The sequence below is a fragment of the Phoenix dactylifera genome, unplaced genomic scaffold (assembly GCF_009389715.1).
Source record: "Phoenix dactylifera cultivar Barhee BC4 unplaced genomic scaffold, palm_55x_up_171113_PBpolish2nd_filt_p 000117F, whole genome shotgun sequence".
Classification (NCBI taxonomy): Eukaryota; Viridiplantae; Streptophyta; class Magnoliopsida; order Arecales; family Arecaceae; genus Phoenix; species Phoenix dactylifera.
The window spans coordinates 741,750-758,665 of NW_024067686.1; the positions used below are offsets into that span (position 1 = coordinate 741,750).

At 42.8% G+C, this 16,916-nt stretch overlaps 1 protein-coding gene across 3 annotated transcripts; it reads left to right on the forward strand.

Moving 5' to 3' along the window:
* The first annotated feature begins 2,306 nt into the window (after positions 1 to 2,306).
* Positions 2,307 to 14,953, forward strand: LOC103712405. 3 transcript variants are annotated; one of them, XM_039116643.1, is made up of 12 exons: positions 2,307 to 3,746; positions 3,893 to 4,027; positions 4,109 to 4,253; positions 8,881 to 9,162; positions 9,527 to 9,791; positions 11,609 to 11,775; positions 11,903 to 12,013; positions 12,780 to 12,831; positions 12,917 to 13,026; positions 13,126 to 13,254; positions 14,035 to 14,062; positions 14,200 to 14,467. In XM_039116643.1, exons 1-12 carry the CDS (start codon positions 2,605 to 2,607, stop codon positions 14,208 to 14,210), a joined length of 2,577 nt encoding a protein of 858 aa, XP_038972571.1. In that variant the 5' UTR covers positions 2,307 to 2,604; the 3' UTR covers positions 14,211 to 14,467. The 3 variants fall into 3 exon arrangements, with proteins under 3 accessions (XP_038972571.1, XP_038972569.1, XP_038972570.1); XM_039116641.1 differs by having other exon boundaries at positions 2,311 to 3,746; positions 14,035 to 14,124; positions 14,200 to 14,953; XM_039116642.1 differs by having other exon boundaries at positions 2,311 to 3,746; positions 11,609 to 11,766; positions 14,035 to 14,124; positions 14,200 to 14,953.
* The last annotated feature ends 1,963 nt before the right edge of the window (positions 14,954 to 16,916 follow it).

Here is a 16,916-nt window from a genome sequence, read left to right on the forward strand (position 1 = left end):
GTAAAAAAAAAATGGGGTGAAGCCCAAAATGGATAAATCAAAAAACAAAACGAAATACCATCTGCCATTAATGATTGAGGGTACATACTTCAATTAGTTGTCATTGTAATTTGTTTGGAGAATATGTGCGCAAGGCAATTCGGATGTCCTTTACAGTAGGAGTATTGAAGAGAACAAGAAGCAATTCCAGTGTGCTATTTTAGATTTACAGACACAGAATCAGGTGTCTTCTGAGTGAAGAGCTGTGAAGAAGCTGCTGTGTTCTGTTTAGATCAAATTTAGTATCAGCAGCAATGCTCCATAGTCAACCTTGTTCAAGGATTTAAAATATTTAACTTGATGCATTATGAATAAGGTGTCTAGGCTAATTAAAAAAAATATGACCCATTATAGCGGGTTTAGTTATTGTTATTTTATTTTATTTTTACCTTGTTGGGTTTAGTTAAAACCTGACCTAATCTTAATTTAACTAGACCAATTGTACCTGACCACTTGTGTTCTGGTTTGTGCATGGTACCTGGCTAATTGTTCTCTCAAGCATAGAGATTTTGTTGCAGTGAGTGATGGCTAGTTTGTATAGGTGAAAATGGATCGAATAATATCCATCCGAATATATTTTTGTATTCGAAACTATTCAGATATAGACAGAAATTTGAGCATCCAATCAATATTCATATACGTATCCATATCTATTAAAGAAAAAATAGATATGGATATGAATAGACAATTATCTGATTCATATCCGAATATCTGATTCCATTTATAAACCTATTTAATTTTATATAGCACTAATTAACTTTTAAGAATAATAAATGATAACATACTATTAACTTAATTTATCATCCAATCAGTAATATTTTTGAATCTGTAATCATAAAATCTAATTATTCAATTTATACCGATATTTATATTTATACTTTCGGTACCTGATTTATATTCATATTCGTTTAAAATAATTATGGATATAAATTTTTGAATCTAACTAATATTTATATCTATATTCGTATTCATTAAATAAAAAGATATAAATATAAATATATTAGTATTCAATCTGTATTCAATTCGATTTCAGTTTTACTTTAGTAGTGAGCTATCAGGTACATCGACCTAGGTTGCGTTTGGCAAATTTGGACGACACGTCTCATAAGCCGAATTTGAGGCGCAACCGGATCCTCGAACTCGCCGGGATGGTTTATGCACGTGCCGATCCGCGGGCGGGGGCTGAAAGAAATCGCCAAGCTTGGGGAACAATTCGCGAATTCTTTTATGTTCTATCTTCTTTTTTTTTTTTGAACGTGTTGGGGGAATAAGATTTTTCCCCCCAAGTGACACGAATGCCCCCAAGAAGCCGCACAATCGCCGACCCTGAACAGCCAAAGTCGGCGTCCGACCTCGGAACGCCCGACCTCGAGACCTCCGACCTAGGAAAATCCTGATGCTCAAGGTCTACCCTTGTCAGTCACCTACTACGGCCGTACTCCTCCGAAGTCCAACTGAGGACCATATCCTGCCGCTGCTTCAGCATTTATTGCGCATGGCTACTGTAAACCTCCAGTTCACTCAACAATCAATGCGGATCTCCGGCTTACTCCACAATTAATGCGGATCTCCGGCTTACTCCACAATTAATGCGGATCTCCGGCTTACTCTGCAATTAATGCGGATCTCCGGCTTACTCCACATTTAATGCGTATGGCTCCTGTCATCTACGGACTCTCAGCTCTCCACGGCAAGTTAGCCCAGCAAAGTCTGGTCAACCATGATAAGTCTCTGATCTCGGCCATACCTCCGACACCAATGCAATGATTCGCCTGGTAGCGTACTGGTTCGGGTCGTACGACGCCCTCACCGCCGACATCAGCACAATGATTCGCCTGACCGTGCGCCGACCTGAGCCACATGCCGAGCCGTACTATGGCCTCGCCCTGTTACATCACTGGTAAACCGACCCCCACCTATAAAAGGGAGCCTTGGCTTCTCAGGAGGGGGTTGGAAAATTTCGTGCCCTACAAACACTGTTTATCTCCTCTCTACACACTTTGCCCCCTCCCTGACTTGAGCGTCGGAGGGCCGGCGCCGGAAAACCCGGCCACCGGCTTGCCTGCAGGCACCCCAGACGGTGGACGCCGCCCGCTGACGGATCGCCGCCCCGCTGTGAGGACCCCCTGCTCCCTCTCTCCGGCCATCCCAAACGGAGGATGCCGCCCGCTGACTGGTCGCCGCCCCGCCGTGGTGACCCGCAGCTCCCTCTCCCTCGACCGAAGATTGCCCCCGGGTCCAATTTCCAGCAACAGAACGGAAGGAGGGAAAAAGAGAGGGAAAAAAAAGCGGCTAAAAGCTCCTCGAAATGGCGGGAATTAGGGTTTCTCATCTCCCCACCCCCTTCTTATTCCTCTCTTGGCGATCTTCTACTAACCTTTCCTTCGCCATTATTCTTTCTATTCTTTTTCTTCACTTTGATCTAATTCTTCTGATCGATTTCGATTTTGATTTCTCCTGTGATTCGTTTGCTCGAAACGCGCTTTCGTCGTAGGATTCTTTTCAGAAGATCTGCCCTATTCCGTCGTCTAGATCACTTCTGATCTTCCAATTCATATAATTTTTATGGAATTCCATTCTTCTAGCAAGCGGATGGGAGAAGAGGAACCTCGATCCCCTCTTCCGTCCTCCAAGAAGCAGAGGATTCCGATCCCTGAGCTGGGTTTCTTCCACCTCCGACCCCTCACCGGTGGGCCTGATCCGCCCCGCGAGCTCATCTGTCGGAGATCCGACCGGGTCTACATCGCCGGCCGGGAGAGACGGCGCTGCGAGATCGTTCTCCGTCATCGCTGCATCAGCAGGCGCCACTGCCAGTTCTTCCTCGATGGATCTGATCGCAAGCTTCAATTGATGGATGGCTTCTTTCTTACTGACACTTCGGATCTCGATGAGATCAGGCGGAGATTCCGGTCCGCAGGTGAGGGTTTAGCGTCTAGGGTTTCCTTGAATGGAGTCTTCATCAATGGCCGCAGGCTTCCAAAAGGTATTGCGGCAGAGCTGACCGTCGGCGATGAGATCTTGCTTGGTTGTTGGAAGCCATCGGATGGTAATTGTAGGATCAAGTATGGTTTTGTTGTAGAGAGGATCCTTTTCTCGGAGGTCACTGGGCGCTTTGATACTAAAGATGCCCTCTTTCCCAAGGGAAACGTCATTTGCGAGGATACCGCTCTCTGCAGGTCGGAGTTTGAAGAATTGGTCCCAAGAGCAGTGTTCCTTCTGAACGAGTTGAGAAGTATCTTGGGGTGCTCAGATCCTGTGTCCTATTTGAGGAGTTCTTTCAATTTGGATCATCATGGAAGGAGAACTGCAGAGCCTGAAGCTGAAAGGGTTGTGGAACATGGGTCGAAGGAAATCCATCCTCTGGATACAGAGAAACGCTCCAAGTTGGGCGCCACTTGGAGAAATGCTGCCATTGAAGTGATTTCTTCCGAGGAATCTGATCGAAACGTTGTTGGGAACTATGAGCACGGGGAGTGCTCCATGAACCCAGTTGGAAAAAGTGAACATACCCACAGTCAATCACATCCGAACAAAGATGTAGGGATTGGTTGTTACTCGAATGGCAAAACGTTCTTTCTGAATCGCCTTGAATTTATGGGTCCTGGTACATCAGATCAACACGCTGGAATCACTTTGCCTGAGCTCCTCCATCCCATCGAAAGCCTTATCCGAGTATTTATTGCAACATTTACTTGTGATGTATCTTGGTATATGAATCTCTCCACCATAATGTTTCAGTACAAATTTCCATGTTTATTAGCACTACGTAATAAATGTGTTGATTAGTACTTCCCTTTTTTAATAAAAAAAGATTAGAACTCTCGATGTTATGTAACATAGAAACCCTTTGCAGGTTTTTGTCATGTTGTCAAGTGCCCAATCATCTACCTATAACAATTGCATGTCACAGTGGTGAGAGATGTTGGAGTTCTAGCCACGATAGCAGAACATCATCGCCATATGTAAATTATCCAAACTTATTGCTCGTGTACGTCTTTTAATCTACATCTCTTCTTTTATTGAGTTCAGTTTGTTTTGGCCATAAGCTTCAATTGTTTTTGTTTTGTAGTTATCCCCCATTTTGTGACGTAATAGCCTTTGGGAAAGATCGCAAAAAGCAAGGCATTGCATGTCATCACCCCAAATTGATTGTCTTGCAAAGGAAGCATAGTATTCGTGTTGTCATAACTTCGGCAAATCTGGTTCCTAAACAGGTGATTACTTCATTTCAATCAACTATGAATCCACCATCATTTGAAATTTACTCATGTTATCTGACATTCCCGTAATCAAGGCATTAGCAGGTTATGTGCATGACTAAAATAATATGGTCTCTGTCCGCACAGGTTAGATATCTGCCTGACTATGTTTGCTCAGCTGGTTGGTACCCTCCTCTCTATAAGAGTGCTCCCAGGTTCAATCCAGGGTGATGGCATATAAACCACCATATCAATAGTAATAATCAAGGGCATTAGTATTTTCAGTATCATCAGTGTCATCATTATCAGTAGCAATAAATTATCATTACTAATAATTTGAAGCATGCTTGCAAGTTGTTTACCAATCCCGTTGTTGTTGCTGTTGTTCTTGTAGATAATATTTATATTTCCTCATCATTGGCTATGCATGTGTGATTGTAATCCTATTGTAAAGTTCTTTACAGTCCTTTCCTTCTAATTTCTTCAAAAGTGTTTGATTGGCATGGCATTGGCTGCCTGAGCTCCTAACTTTACTTGTTTGTCCTTATATTATTATTATTATTATTTTGAGATATAGTTGGACACCAAGTCTAACCTTTTTCATGAAGATAATGAAAATCTATACTTATTATTATTATTACAAATTACATATAAACATAAGCAACTAACTAGTGCACCTCTTACACAAGGCAAATTCGGTGGAGTCATGATATTTCCAAATATGTAGCATAATGATCATCCGACTTTCCTATTGACTTTGCCTCATTTTTATTATCCTTCAAATTGTATCGTTGACACCCTCTTCAATGGGGTTGCTTGTAATTATGAAAACCTCCTCTATCTCCTTTCTGTTAGTTCATCCTCTGTTGCCATTTCTAGATTTCTTTGATTTCTTAAATCTAATTGCATCCCCTAGTCATGCTAAGCATACTAAACTGTGCCGAACCAGACCAGTCGGAACCGGCATGGTTCAGCTACTTATTTTGGTTTGCCTCTGTAAAGCACTTGTCTGAACGTTTCGTCACTTTGTTTGGCTTTTTCGGCACTTCAGCACGTTCCGAGCCCCCTTGAAACCCCTCATTCAAGCCCTAGGAAGCCTTGGAAGGTCCTCTCTCCCTCTCCACCTCCTCCCCCTCTCTCTCCCTCCCCTCCCCCCCCTCTCTCTCTCGTGTCTTCACTCCGTTCCATTGCTTTGCCTCCATTGCCAAACTTGGGCGAGCTAGGATTTCTTCCGATCGAATGAACAGCAAGCGACGGACAACCAGCCAACACCGGCAGCTGGTGCCATCGACCTCTTTGGCCTTTCATCATGATGGTGGAGTAGTCCAAAGTGGAAATTGGAAGAACTCCTTGAAGAGGTTCTCTCTCCTCGTATCTCTCTCTCTCTCTCTGCCTCCCTTCCTCTCTCCTTTTCTTTCTTTCACCCTCTCCCTCTTCCTCTCCTCTTTCGAAACACGGAAGAGTGAACTCTTTCGAATATATATATATATATATATATATATATATATATATATATATATATATATATATATTAAATTTTTGAATTTTGAATGGAAGTTGGTTTATCCTTTGCCGACTTTAGTTCAAAATCTAAAAATAAAAAAAAAGAGGTTGAAACACCCCCAACATGGTATGGTACAAACTTGTATTGTACCATGCTGGTCGTCAATGAGCATGGGTCTTAGTACCGGTTTGGGGAACCTTGATACCAAATATAAAAGATAAATCCACATGTAGGTAGGGGTGGCAATCGGGTCGGGTCAGACATAAACGGGTCGGGTCAGATGCGGATCGGGTCAGAAAATTGTAAATCTGAACCCGACCTGTTTATTAAACGGGTCAGAAAGTTACAACCTGAACCCGACCTGTTTATTAAACGGGTAACCCGACCCAACCCGTTTAATTAAAAAAAATAAAATTTAATCCGGGCGCTGGGGAGTGGGGAAGAAGGTGCCGACCCTCACGGTGGTGGGCATGGCAGTCCCCTTTCACATCTTCGTCGGCGTCACCGTCTCCATCAGCGGCTTCCCCATCCTCGCCCGTATGATCACCGAGCTGAAGCTCCTCAACACCGGGGTCGGCCCCGTCGCCATGGCCTCCGCCATCATCAACAGCGTGCTTTCCTTCACCCTGCTCGGCGTCGCCATGGCCTCCGGCGTGCGCTACGGGGAGGAGGCATCGATGGCGGCTGCGGTGTGGGTGACGCTCTTGGGCGCCGCCTTCGTTACCGGGTGCTTCTTCATGGTCCGACCGGCCATCAAGTGGATGGTGCGGCGCAAGCCGGAGGTGGGCGAGCGGGTGAGGGATGTCGAGATCAGCATCATCCTCGGGGGCGCGGCGGCCGCCGGCTTCATCTCGGACGTGATCGGGTTGAACTGGGTCTTCGACGCCTCGCGTACGGGCTCTGAGGGAAGGAGAACTCCCTTCCATCACAGACATCGTCCATGGTGGAGCCGTGGAGGGCAAGTGGATTTGGGGATGGAGGAGGCATCGATGGCGGCGGCGGTGTGGGTGACGCTCTCGGGCGCCGCCTTCATCGCCGGGTGCTTCTTCGTGGTCCGACCGGCCGTCAAGTGGATGGTGCGGCGCAAGCCAGAGGTGGGCGAGCGGGTGAGCGATGTCGAGATCAGCATCATCCTTGGGGGTGCGGTGGCCGCCGGCTTCATCTCGGATTGGATCGGGATGAACTGGGTCTTCGACGCCTCGCGTACGGACTTTGAGGGAAGGAGAACTCCCTTCCATCGTAGACAACGTCCATGGTGGAGACGTGGAGCCGTGGAGCGGTGGAGGGCAAGTCGATTTGGGGATGGAGGAGGCCGGCGCGAGGAGCGAGGGGAGAAGCCGAGAAGGGTTTTATTTCCACCTAGGGATAGGGCTTTTGTATTTGATTTGTTTATTCAAACGATCCGTTGGGCTGAGGCTGTGACTTGTGAGGCACTTGTTCTCGATAATAAAAAAAGCCCGGCCCATATATTAAACGGGTTAAACGGGTTAAATGGGTCAGACATTTAAAACCCATATCCGACCCAATTAATAAACAGGTTAAACGGGTCGACCTGTTTATGACCCGAACCTGTTTAGGCCAAACCCAAACCTGTTTATGGCGGGTCGAACACGGGTCGGGTTGGCGGGTCGGGTCATATTTGCCACCCCTACATGTAGGCATGACTATCATTGCTTTTTTTGCCACGTATGTAACATCATCTATTACTTTCATCTACATATTTTGTGATCAGGTAATAGTTTTGGTAAATGTAAATGTTCTAGTGTAAATAGACTCACTTGTAAATCACACTTATGCAGTGGCATTTCTAACTCACAAAATCAGATAAACCAATAAAATAAAAATTACTGATATGGAAAATATTACTGATATTGGAGCCCACTCTGTTGGCATTTAATATTTCTTGTGTGTGAAGAGATTTTTGTCTTGTCGATGGACAAGGTAACATTCTGTCTATAGATAATATGCCTCCGATGGGGAAGTTTGTCCACGAATAAAAAAGTAGTTCATGCATAGACAAGATAATATGCTAGCTATGGATGATACTAGTAGTATGCCTCTAGATATTATAATTATAGACGTAGTGGGTGCTGCAGAACTTTTTTGAACCTATTAATTCACTACTACTTGTTGATTTTGAATCGTTTGTTGGACTTTCAATTCCCCTCTTTTTTTTCCTTTTTTTCTTCTCTGGTAGACCTTTTTTCCCTCCTTTTTTGGTGGATGCTCAATTCCCTCCTTTTCTTTTTTCCTTTTCTTCCAAGAGATACTTTTATCAGGTTTATGCCATTTTCATTCTTTAATCTACATGGGTTATTCAATCTTGCAATCCCATGGCTAGAACAGTAAACTCTTTAAGGCATGACATGATGTGAAGAGATACTAATAGCATCAGAAAATATTTGAAAGTCTTATATTGGTGCTAGTTTTAGAATGCTTTAAATTTTCAACATCATTAGAGCTAAATAGGGAGGAAACTAGATAACATGATCTCAATATCAAGACTTCGACTGTCTGGGGTTGGATTTATGAATCCTGTTCACTTAAAATTGATTTTAGGAGTTGCCTCTGGTGTTATGACAAGTCTTTTCAAATCTTTTTGAACAGTTTCCATCCATCTTAGCTAGGTCATGCCCTACTTGACATTTGAGGACGAATTGAACACCTATGCCTTAATGCTGAAGGGTCAGGAAGTTAGAAATTTGAGATGCTGCCCATGCATTATTATATTGTGCTATATCAAAAAGATCATGAATTAGGTTCATTATATTTTTCATTGGTAGCACAGGGAGGCCAGTAAAAGTCATTAGTTGAGTCCGAAAAAAAACTACCTTTTCCTAAGCATTCTTTTTCGGGGCATTCTCTTGTAAAATCATGTGGGAGATCCAAGCATCTGAACTTTTGGAGCTCATGTACTTTGAACATGATGTGAAGAGTGATAGAGTCTTTGATATGATCTTTGTTTTCCTCTTGATTTCATCTAAGTGCAAATCATGATTCTGTAATCACATTGTGCTGCCTTCTAGCAAACTCTCACTCACATCCGATTTATCATACTATGATATGAATTTTTTTAATTGTTTTACCAAGCACTGCCTGCACTTTTCTTTCTTATTTGAAGGTAGCTTATTTTGACAGTGGAACCACATAACCAATACAGTTTGGTGGCAAGATTTTCCTCGTAGAACTGCTCCAGATTATTCAGCTCTTCTTGGTACAATTGAAGATTCAAAATCTGACTTTGCTGCTCAACTTGCTGGGTTTATAGCATCTCTTATCACTGATGTACCCAGCCAAGCACACTGGATTAAAGAATTGACTAAGTATGACTTTGGAGGGGCTGTTGGTCATTTGGTTGCTTCGGTACCTGGAATACATGCGCAGAGCTCTTGTTACCTTGATGCTGATTATTGTCTCTCTGTAAGTTGCTGTCGTACATCTTGGTAGTATGGTAATGACCAAATGAAATCACTTTGGTAGGTATCCTACAAATTGCAGGGTATACCATTCTATTTATATTTTCCTCAGCTTTTATTGTATTTTCGTGTGAATCATTTTAGATCTCATAAAATTATTTTATACATATTTTGTTGGATAATGCTTATATATTCTAATTTATTCATTTGTCTCAAGAATTGCATCGTAATACAACATTTCAAGCCAAGATTTCTACTTCTTTGCTATTTTTTAATTTTTGATCTCTATGCTTTAAATTGCTTTTTGATTGATTGTAGAAAGTGTTAGTTTTACCTTCTCCAACCAGTGATATTATCATCTAATGCAGGCTCAACAGATTGTGCATTCAAAGTCTGTTGCTGGAAAATTTCTTGGTTATGTTCATGCATCTGTAGTCGGTTTAAGCCATCGTTTTCATGCTGCAACTGACTCTAATTGTGCTCAAGTGAAAATGCTGGCTTCACTTCTTGGAAAATGTCGGGAGAACTCAAGTGGAACCATAGAAGTTCTGTTGAAACGAAATATGAATATACCTGCAGATGCTAATGCTGTGAGCATTCTTGTTGCAGATTTAAATGAATTTTCTGTGGGAGGTATGCATAATTCATATGCTACATCTTTAATTTGGTTGAGCCAATCAGTAAATCATGCATAGCTACCAATTTTAATATGTTCTCCTGGTAAGTCTGTCAGATTTAATTAGCATCAAATCATGGGTTGCTTTGTCTTGCAAGCTATTCACATGCACCTACTGGCGATTCTCATGCTTCCAGTACACCGCTTTGATCAGCTGTACTTTGTCAAATGTTTTACATATGATAAAAGTAAGGACAGAGAATTGAGATTTCAACAGGTTGCAGAGATATCCATAAACTCTGGTAGGAGTTGTGGAATTGTCTCTTTCTTCCCTTATTCATGAAAAAAGAACTTGTTTTGTTTCCTAGTTATCTGGAGAATCTTGGAGGTTCGCTCCCTAGTTGTATATGCTCGAACTGCCTACTGGATAAGGTAGTTTTTCTTTCTCACTGACTTGCGTTCCATTTTTATTCAAGGCCCTCTTTTGCCTCAAGTTGCCTTGGCGAAAAGTTGACCCTAATTCGAAAGAACTTCTTTTTAGGGTATATAAAATTTCCCAGACCTTAATGGTTAGTTATCATACTTTTTCCATCATTTATATCCTATAGGTAGAGCAGCATAAGCAGTAATATTCTATTAAAACCATCGCCATTCAAGAATTGGGCATTGTTGTTGGATTACGTGATAAAACATTAATGTGAACTGACTATTAATAATATAGATGCTGCAGCAGGCAGCTATAGCTAAGGTTCTTCAGTCGAGGAGAGAGAGCAATTTAAACATATGGAACACAGCAAGTTATCTGATCTGGCTATATGGTCTAATGGAGAAAGCTTTACTATATGGTGGTATGGTGGAAAGCAAAAAGCTGGTGGAAAATCTCCATACGAAGTTGCTCAGGAATCCCAGCCCGAACCACTCAGAATGCCAATACAAGAAGATGATACCTTCGAAACTCTAAAAGGTCATAATATATTTGTAAAGGCACCTTCAAACCTTAAGGCTTCAGGCCACTCCATGGGCCTCAGCCCCTGCACAGAAGAACCTCCCAGGCCCTTTTCCTTGCCTTCCTCTAAATACAGGACACAGTTGCAACAATAAATACAAGGCTTATGTTAGGGTCCAACCTTGAGCAGTTATCTTTTTATTCTTGTCATCGATGCATGATAGATGATATGTAGGTACCATAGTATATGTGTTTGTAAATGATATGACAGGTAAGACAAGATTATGGTTGAACCTAAATAAGAGTTCTGTAGGATAACCCTGATAAATAGGATCCAAGAATCAGTATAAGTTAATTGGACTGGAATATAATTATAGTGGGGAAAATGAAAGGGAGGCTTTATTTTCTATTCATTATCTGTTGAAGGTTTGTCTTTTTTCCCTTTTCCCCTCCCCAAGAGAAGCAAATATGACTCTGACCCCACTCTTCCTGATTTAAAAATCTATTTACAATGTTCTTTGTGATGAGAATATGAGTATAACATAGGTATTCAAATCCCTATTGCCAGAATTGACATGCATATGGTAGCATTGCAAATGGCATAGACCTTTGAATTTGCTTTCAGAATCCTTGGTTGTCGAGGATTCTTAAACATTTAAAAGAATCCAAGCTTCAATATCTTCAACACTAGCACAAATTGGCATAAGGAGTCTGTGATAATTGGTTTGAAATACTTTTCATGTTCTTGCACTGCATTGATTCTCTTGTGCTAGGAATGTTAAACATAAATCACAAAAAACTGTATAACTTTAATTGTTCGAACAGTAAGTTGCTTTTGGTGCAGCCTTTATCTCTGTAGTTTACGCTGTTTCCATTATCTTGAACCAGATGCTGTACAACTTGGTTTTTTGCCTAGGGATGCTGCAAAGTGGGTATCACCTCTCAGTGATGCTGGGTTCTTTAATTTTTCTGCCTATATCTATCCTAAAGAAGCCCTTGCAGCTGCGTTCGAGGGAGGCAACATGAAAGTGCAGCTCATACTTCGTGTATCACAGGCATATCAGACACTGAAATTGCATTTTAAGAATTCTTTTGAAGAAACAATTATGCTGATCATCTGTAATTTGTTCTGATGGAAGTTTTAGATCATGTAGATGTGACAGAGGTTGCTATGCAATGCAGGGGCCAAAATTTTCTGAAATATCAAGGTTGATCCAGCCTCACCATGTTGCTTCATTATGCTCACTACTTTCATCCATACAGAGGTGCCTTGGCCTTTGGCGCTTGCAAGAGGTACCATTATGGCCCTTGACAGTGTTCATTTAGAGTTTTAGGTTTCAACTGAATTTTAACTATTTTAAATTTGGAAATATAGGCTTAGATGAAAATCCAACAGATCAGAGCGCATGTAGTACATGATAGGAATTAATCGAGCATTTCCAACTTCTTCATAATACTCGGTTTTGTTACCTTCATGCTCAGTTTTGCATTAAAATTTATGTTTTCGCGAAAAAGCCATTCCTGAAAGAAACTGGATATTGTGCTGTGAAAAATATTTATATGAAGGAAATTTCATATTATCAAACAAGCTTCTGTAGGAGTTTCCAGAGTGGTTACCAGCGAAATATTGTAACTTTTAGGTAACACCTGTGTATTAAATGAATGCCAAGCTGAAGTTGGGAATTTGCGACCCACAGGGCTTTTACAAGCCCAATTTAAAGTTGTTGCATCATGAAGGGCAAACATGCAAATCACTAGCTCATCTAGGTAAGTTTTTGTTTCATGAAATTAGTTGCAATATGATTATTGATTTTACTGATACACCAAAAAAATTCCTTGTTATGATCTAGTGGGTCCCTAAACTTTTGCATTCTCCACCTTATTTATTTTGAAGATCTTTAGTAGTGTACAAGGCATATAAGTCTCTTTTGCCGCTCCCATTTCTGTCCCTGCCAAATCTCACCAGGCAATCAAGTTCCTTGATGATAAACTCCTTTTTCTACATGAGTTATGAGAAAGCAATTGGTTGACATCATATGTTTGTTTTTCTTCAAAATAGGTGTTGTCTCGTTACAAATGGCTTGATTCATTAGAGACAGATTTTATATATGGTGAGAATAAAGCTATCCAGTTCTTGTTTGGTCAAGCATAATATTGATAAATGGTCTTACTGTTTTTTTTCTTCCATCTGTAAAGGTTCCTCCTCGATAGGAACTTCAGTCAATTCGCAATTTTTGGCTGCCTTTTCAGCGGCTGCTGGGAAAAGGTCATATCAGTATCCTGAATCTGAAGAGTCTGATCCAGAGGTAGTTTGCTCTCTATAGTTAATCTCAGCCTGCTTCTATTTTATTGGGCTTTATCTACTCTTGTTCTTGAGATCATTGTTTCTTTCCATTTTTTCTAAGTGGGGTTGCTGGACTGCTGTTCACGAGTCAAGAAATCCATCAATGAGGATCTTATTTCCTACCATTGAAAGAGTGAAAAATGGATCTTGTGGTATTCAGCCTTTCAGATGCTTGCTTTCCCTGTCAGAGGTATTTTTCTATATAAAAAAGAAGAAATTCTATATAGCTTTACTTGTGACGAAAAAATGAGTGCTTAATTTCCAGATATGTAAATCGTTAAGTTTATTTGGATATTTTCTTACTTAAAATATATTTGGATATTATGGCTTCTGAGTCTGAGCTTGGAAGTTGTTGTGTTATGACTTTTTCTCTGTGTGCTCACCTAATGAGACAGTCATCTTTTGAGGGACTGATTACTGCTTTGATCTACCGGCCATATTAGTTCGTTTGATGAATGGTTGTCACTGATGACATTTCCATTAAGAATCTGAATTTCTGCCCTTTGTTTTGGATGCTTTGACTAAATTTGTTTTCTTATGAGTGTTGCCTTTTAAGTTCTTATGTATTTGGATTTCAGTTACCTCTATATTACTCCCATTCTGCAATTTCTTGGTTCTTTTCTTCTCTCTCTCTCTCTCTCTCTGTGTGTGTTTTTTTTTTCTTTTTAAAAAGATTATATCTGTGAGGCATTTTGCTTTCTGACACTTGGTCAATGACATGAGATAACCATCTATTTTAAATGAATCTCTGGTTCCTTTGTTTCATGGTGAATTGCTGTTTATCATCTTGCCATTAAAAAAAATGTGACTTACCAGTTCGCAATGTTGTTCATATATATGTATATACATATGCATCTGCAGCTACTTTGCAGCTACTTTTCTTGATGATCAACAATTCTTGTGATAGAATTATTTTCCTACGATTTTGTTCAACTTGAGCTCACCCTACCCATGTGTTACTCCTTGGCAGAAAACATGGCAAAGATTGAGAACTGCAGGTATATTTCATGATGCAATTCCTCATCCATGTAATAGAGTAGGATATCCAATGCATGTTAAGGTACAATCTTTTTCAGATGATCATTTAGCCTTATCATGTTATCAAGATTAATAGTTCTAAGTGTTGTATAAACAGGTTGCTCGTAGGCGCTTTGTGTCCAAAGCAACCATGTCCTCATTTGGCTGGATATATTGCGGATCTCACAATTTCAGCCCAGCTGCTTGGGGACGCACTGCTGTGTCTACTGCTTCAAGTCTAAGATTGCATATTTGCAACTATGAACTTGGTATTTTATTAATTGCCCCCCCATCAGATACATCAGAGGGGACTGATGGAAAGACTTTTAATCTAGATGATATTGCTCTGCCATTCGTCATGCCTGCACCAAAATACCAAGATAGTGATAGGCCGGCAACTGCACAGGCCATGCGGGAGGCTGTTGCTGTTCTCCAGCGAGACAAGTCATCGGCCGCAGTAGCTATGGAAGAGGTGAATGAGGATATCCCAGATGAAGAAGAGGAAGTGTTTGAGGCATCTGATTATTTCACTGAAGAGAAAGAGGAGGAGAAAATCTATGCAGAGATGCTTTGGAGCCAGGTGGACTCTGAAAGCTGATCCAAATTGAAATCAAACTGTTCTCTATATTTGGAGTTGCAGCTGCACGGTAAACACAACCTACTTCAGGTAACCGGTAAATGCATGGTTTCAGAGCGGGGCTGCTTCTAAAAGATCTCTGTGCCGTATGTCATGCTAAAATGCTGAAGTATACCTTGAAGGCAAGAAGCCTATTACTCATTGATATTGAAAAATAAGAAGTGGGTACGATGTGGGCAATGTGTCCTTTTGTTATTAGTTGATAAACTGAAGATTATGGTTGATGGGGGGCAAAATGGATCGTCTTGCTCACAACGGAGATCACCCCGTTTCGGCCTCGGCCTTGGCCAGACCTCTCCCTCCCTCCCTCGGAGCGTCCTTATATCTGCCTTACCTCCAAAATCACCCCTTGAGCCGGGCCCAGGGCACACCATTCTCCAAAGTCGCTCCTCGAGTTCGGCTCGGGGCGCGCTTCTTTGCCGACGTACCTCGACCGAGCTCGGGGCGTCCTTATATTCGCCAGCGTGGTCGGGCTCGAGGCGCCTTTATATCAAGCACACCTCTGAGCCAAAGAAGCCAGGTCTGGCTTCACAGCTCACCGAGTTGACCTTATCGAGTATATGCTACGACTTCCAAAGTGAGTCGTACGTAATAACTTCATCGTGCCATGCCCTGCTACATTGGCCGCGTAAATTGTGTCTCAAGCGAGCCTTGGCGACACGCCACACTGACTGACGCCATGTTGCTTGAATTGTGTGCCTCAAGCAAGCCTTAATACATGCTACCAGGTCGAAACCATCCCCTCCATAATAGGGATGGGACAGACATCTGCCATTTGGGCACCTCCGCCGGGGGTATAAATAACCCCCTTCAGGTAACATGAAGAACAGACTCTCGGGCCACTAAAAACTCCACTCTAACTTGAGCTTCGGAGGGCCCCTATCGGAACCATCATGGGGCTTTGTGCATGTACGCCATCGCGCGGGAAGGTGGCCCCTCTTTGTTCTCTGCCCTGGCAAACGGCTCCGTCGACTCTCCCGGCGTGGTCACCCTTGGGCCATTTTCGGTGAACGGTCGACGAGGCCACTTGGCCTCTTGGTCGATATTGCAGGGCACCTCGAGCTCAATCCTCACACAAGGACCTGAAGCCGACCTGGTGCCTGATCTGGGTGCCCGAAGTGCGCCAACAGATGAGCTCAAGAGTAGCAGATTCTCTAACTTTCTAAGACTATCTTTAAGTTGGAAGTAAATGCCGAGCACGAGATTCAACACTGGTGGCCCGTGCAGGTCAGACTTCAAAAACAAAGCAAAGTAAGCTCAAATACATTGCCAAGTCATGCAAAGTGCCCAAAAGGTACATTTCATTGATGATGAAAGGCCAAAGGCCAAGTATAAAAGAATCCAACCTTAAGGTCGGATTGGATACCATCTACAAAAAGGCTTAAGTGGCCAGCCTTACAAGAGTAGAGAGGAAGAAAAGAGAAAACAAGCTTGAGCAGCGCCCTCGTTCGCCGCCTCAATGACGAACTCACATGCCTCGGCATGCTCGTTTGCTCCAAATGTCACCCCACCCATGGTGAAGGCCGGGACCGAGGCGAACCGCATCTTATACCGGAAGCCCTTGGTGATGCTGATGATGGGATTCTTCGGGACGAACCGCATCTTGTAGTGGAAGCCCTTGGCGACACCAGCAATGGGACTCTTCGACCTCCCCTCAGACCGAGCTCCATCCAAGGCAGCCACCTCCTTGCTGCGTTGGGCCATCAGGGCCTCGCCGTTGAAAAGCATCTCCGCAACTTTTGATGACAGAGATGACAATCGGAGAGGAAGGAGGAGCAAAGGAAATCAAATGAGGGCCTAAGATATCCCTCGAGGCCTTATATAGCCTACCTCAGCCCCTTCGATTGGCTGGCTTGGGCGGCCAGGTGGCCGGGTCTCGCCACGTGACAGGCCTAGAAGCTTCCTCAGTAAAGTCTTGCCGGATCACAGCCCTAATAGCCAATCGTCATGGTGGATGCTTCGGAGAACGGGGCGATAATGGCCGACCCTCTGCTCTCCGCCAGGCGCCCCGACAGGCCATTAATGATTGGCCCCTCGCGTTCCACCCAGCGACGCCTCGAGAAGGAACGCACACGCAGCACATCAAAGAGCTCCTCCAGCCGACTCCACTTGGAACTTCGTGACAGGTTAAGCCACCCAAGCTCAGCTCAGGAAGCTCGGCTTGCAGCCGTCAGCCCCAGTGGTACGCCATGCGACCG

Bases quoted from the DNA above. Each gene is read 5' to 3' on its own strand.
- LOC103712405 (XM_039116641.1), top strand. From the start codon at position 2,605: ATGGAATTCCATTCTTCTAGCAAGCGGATGGGAGAAGAGGAACCTCGA. The intron at 4,254-8,880 runs GTGATTACTTCA...TTATTTTGACAG, and splicing joins CAAATCTGGTTCCTAAACAG to TGGAACCACATAACCAATAC. The intron at 11,776-11,902 runs GCATATCAGACA...TATGCAATGCAG, and splicing joins TCATACTTCGTGTATCACAG to GGGCCAAAATTTTCTGAAAT.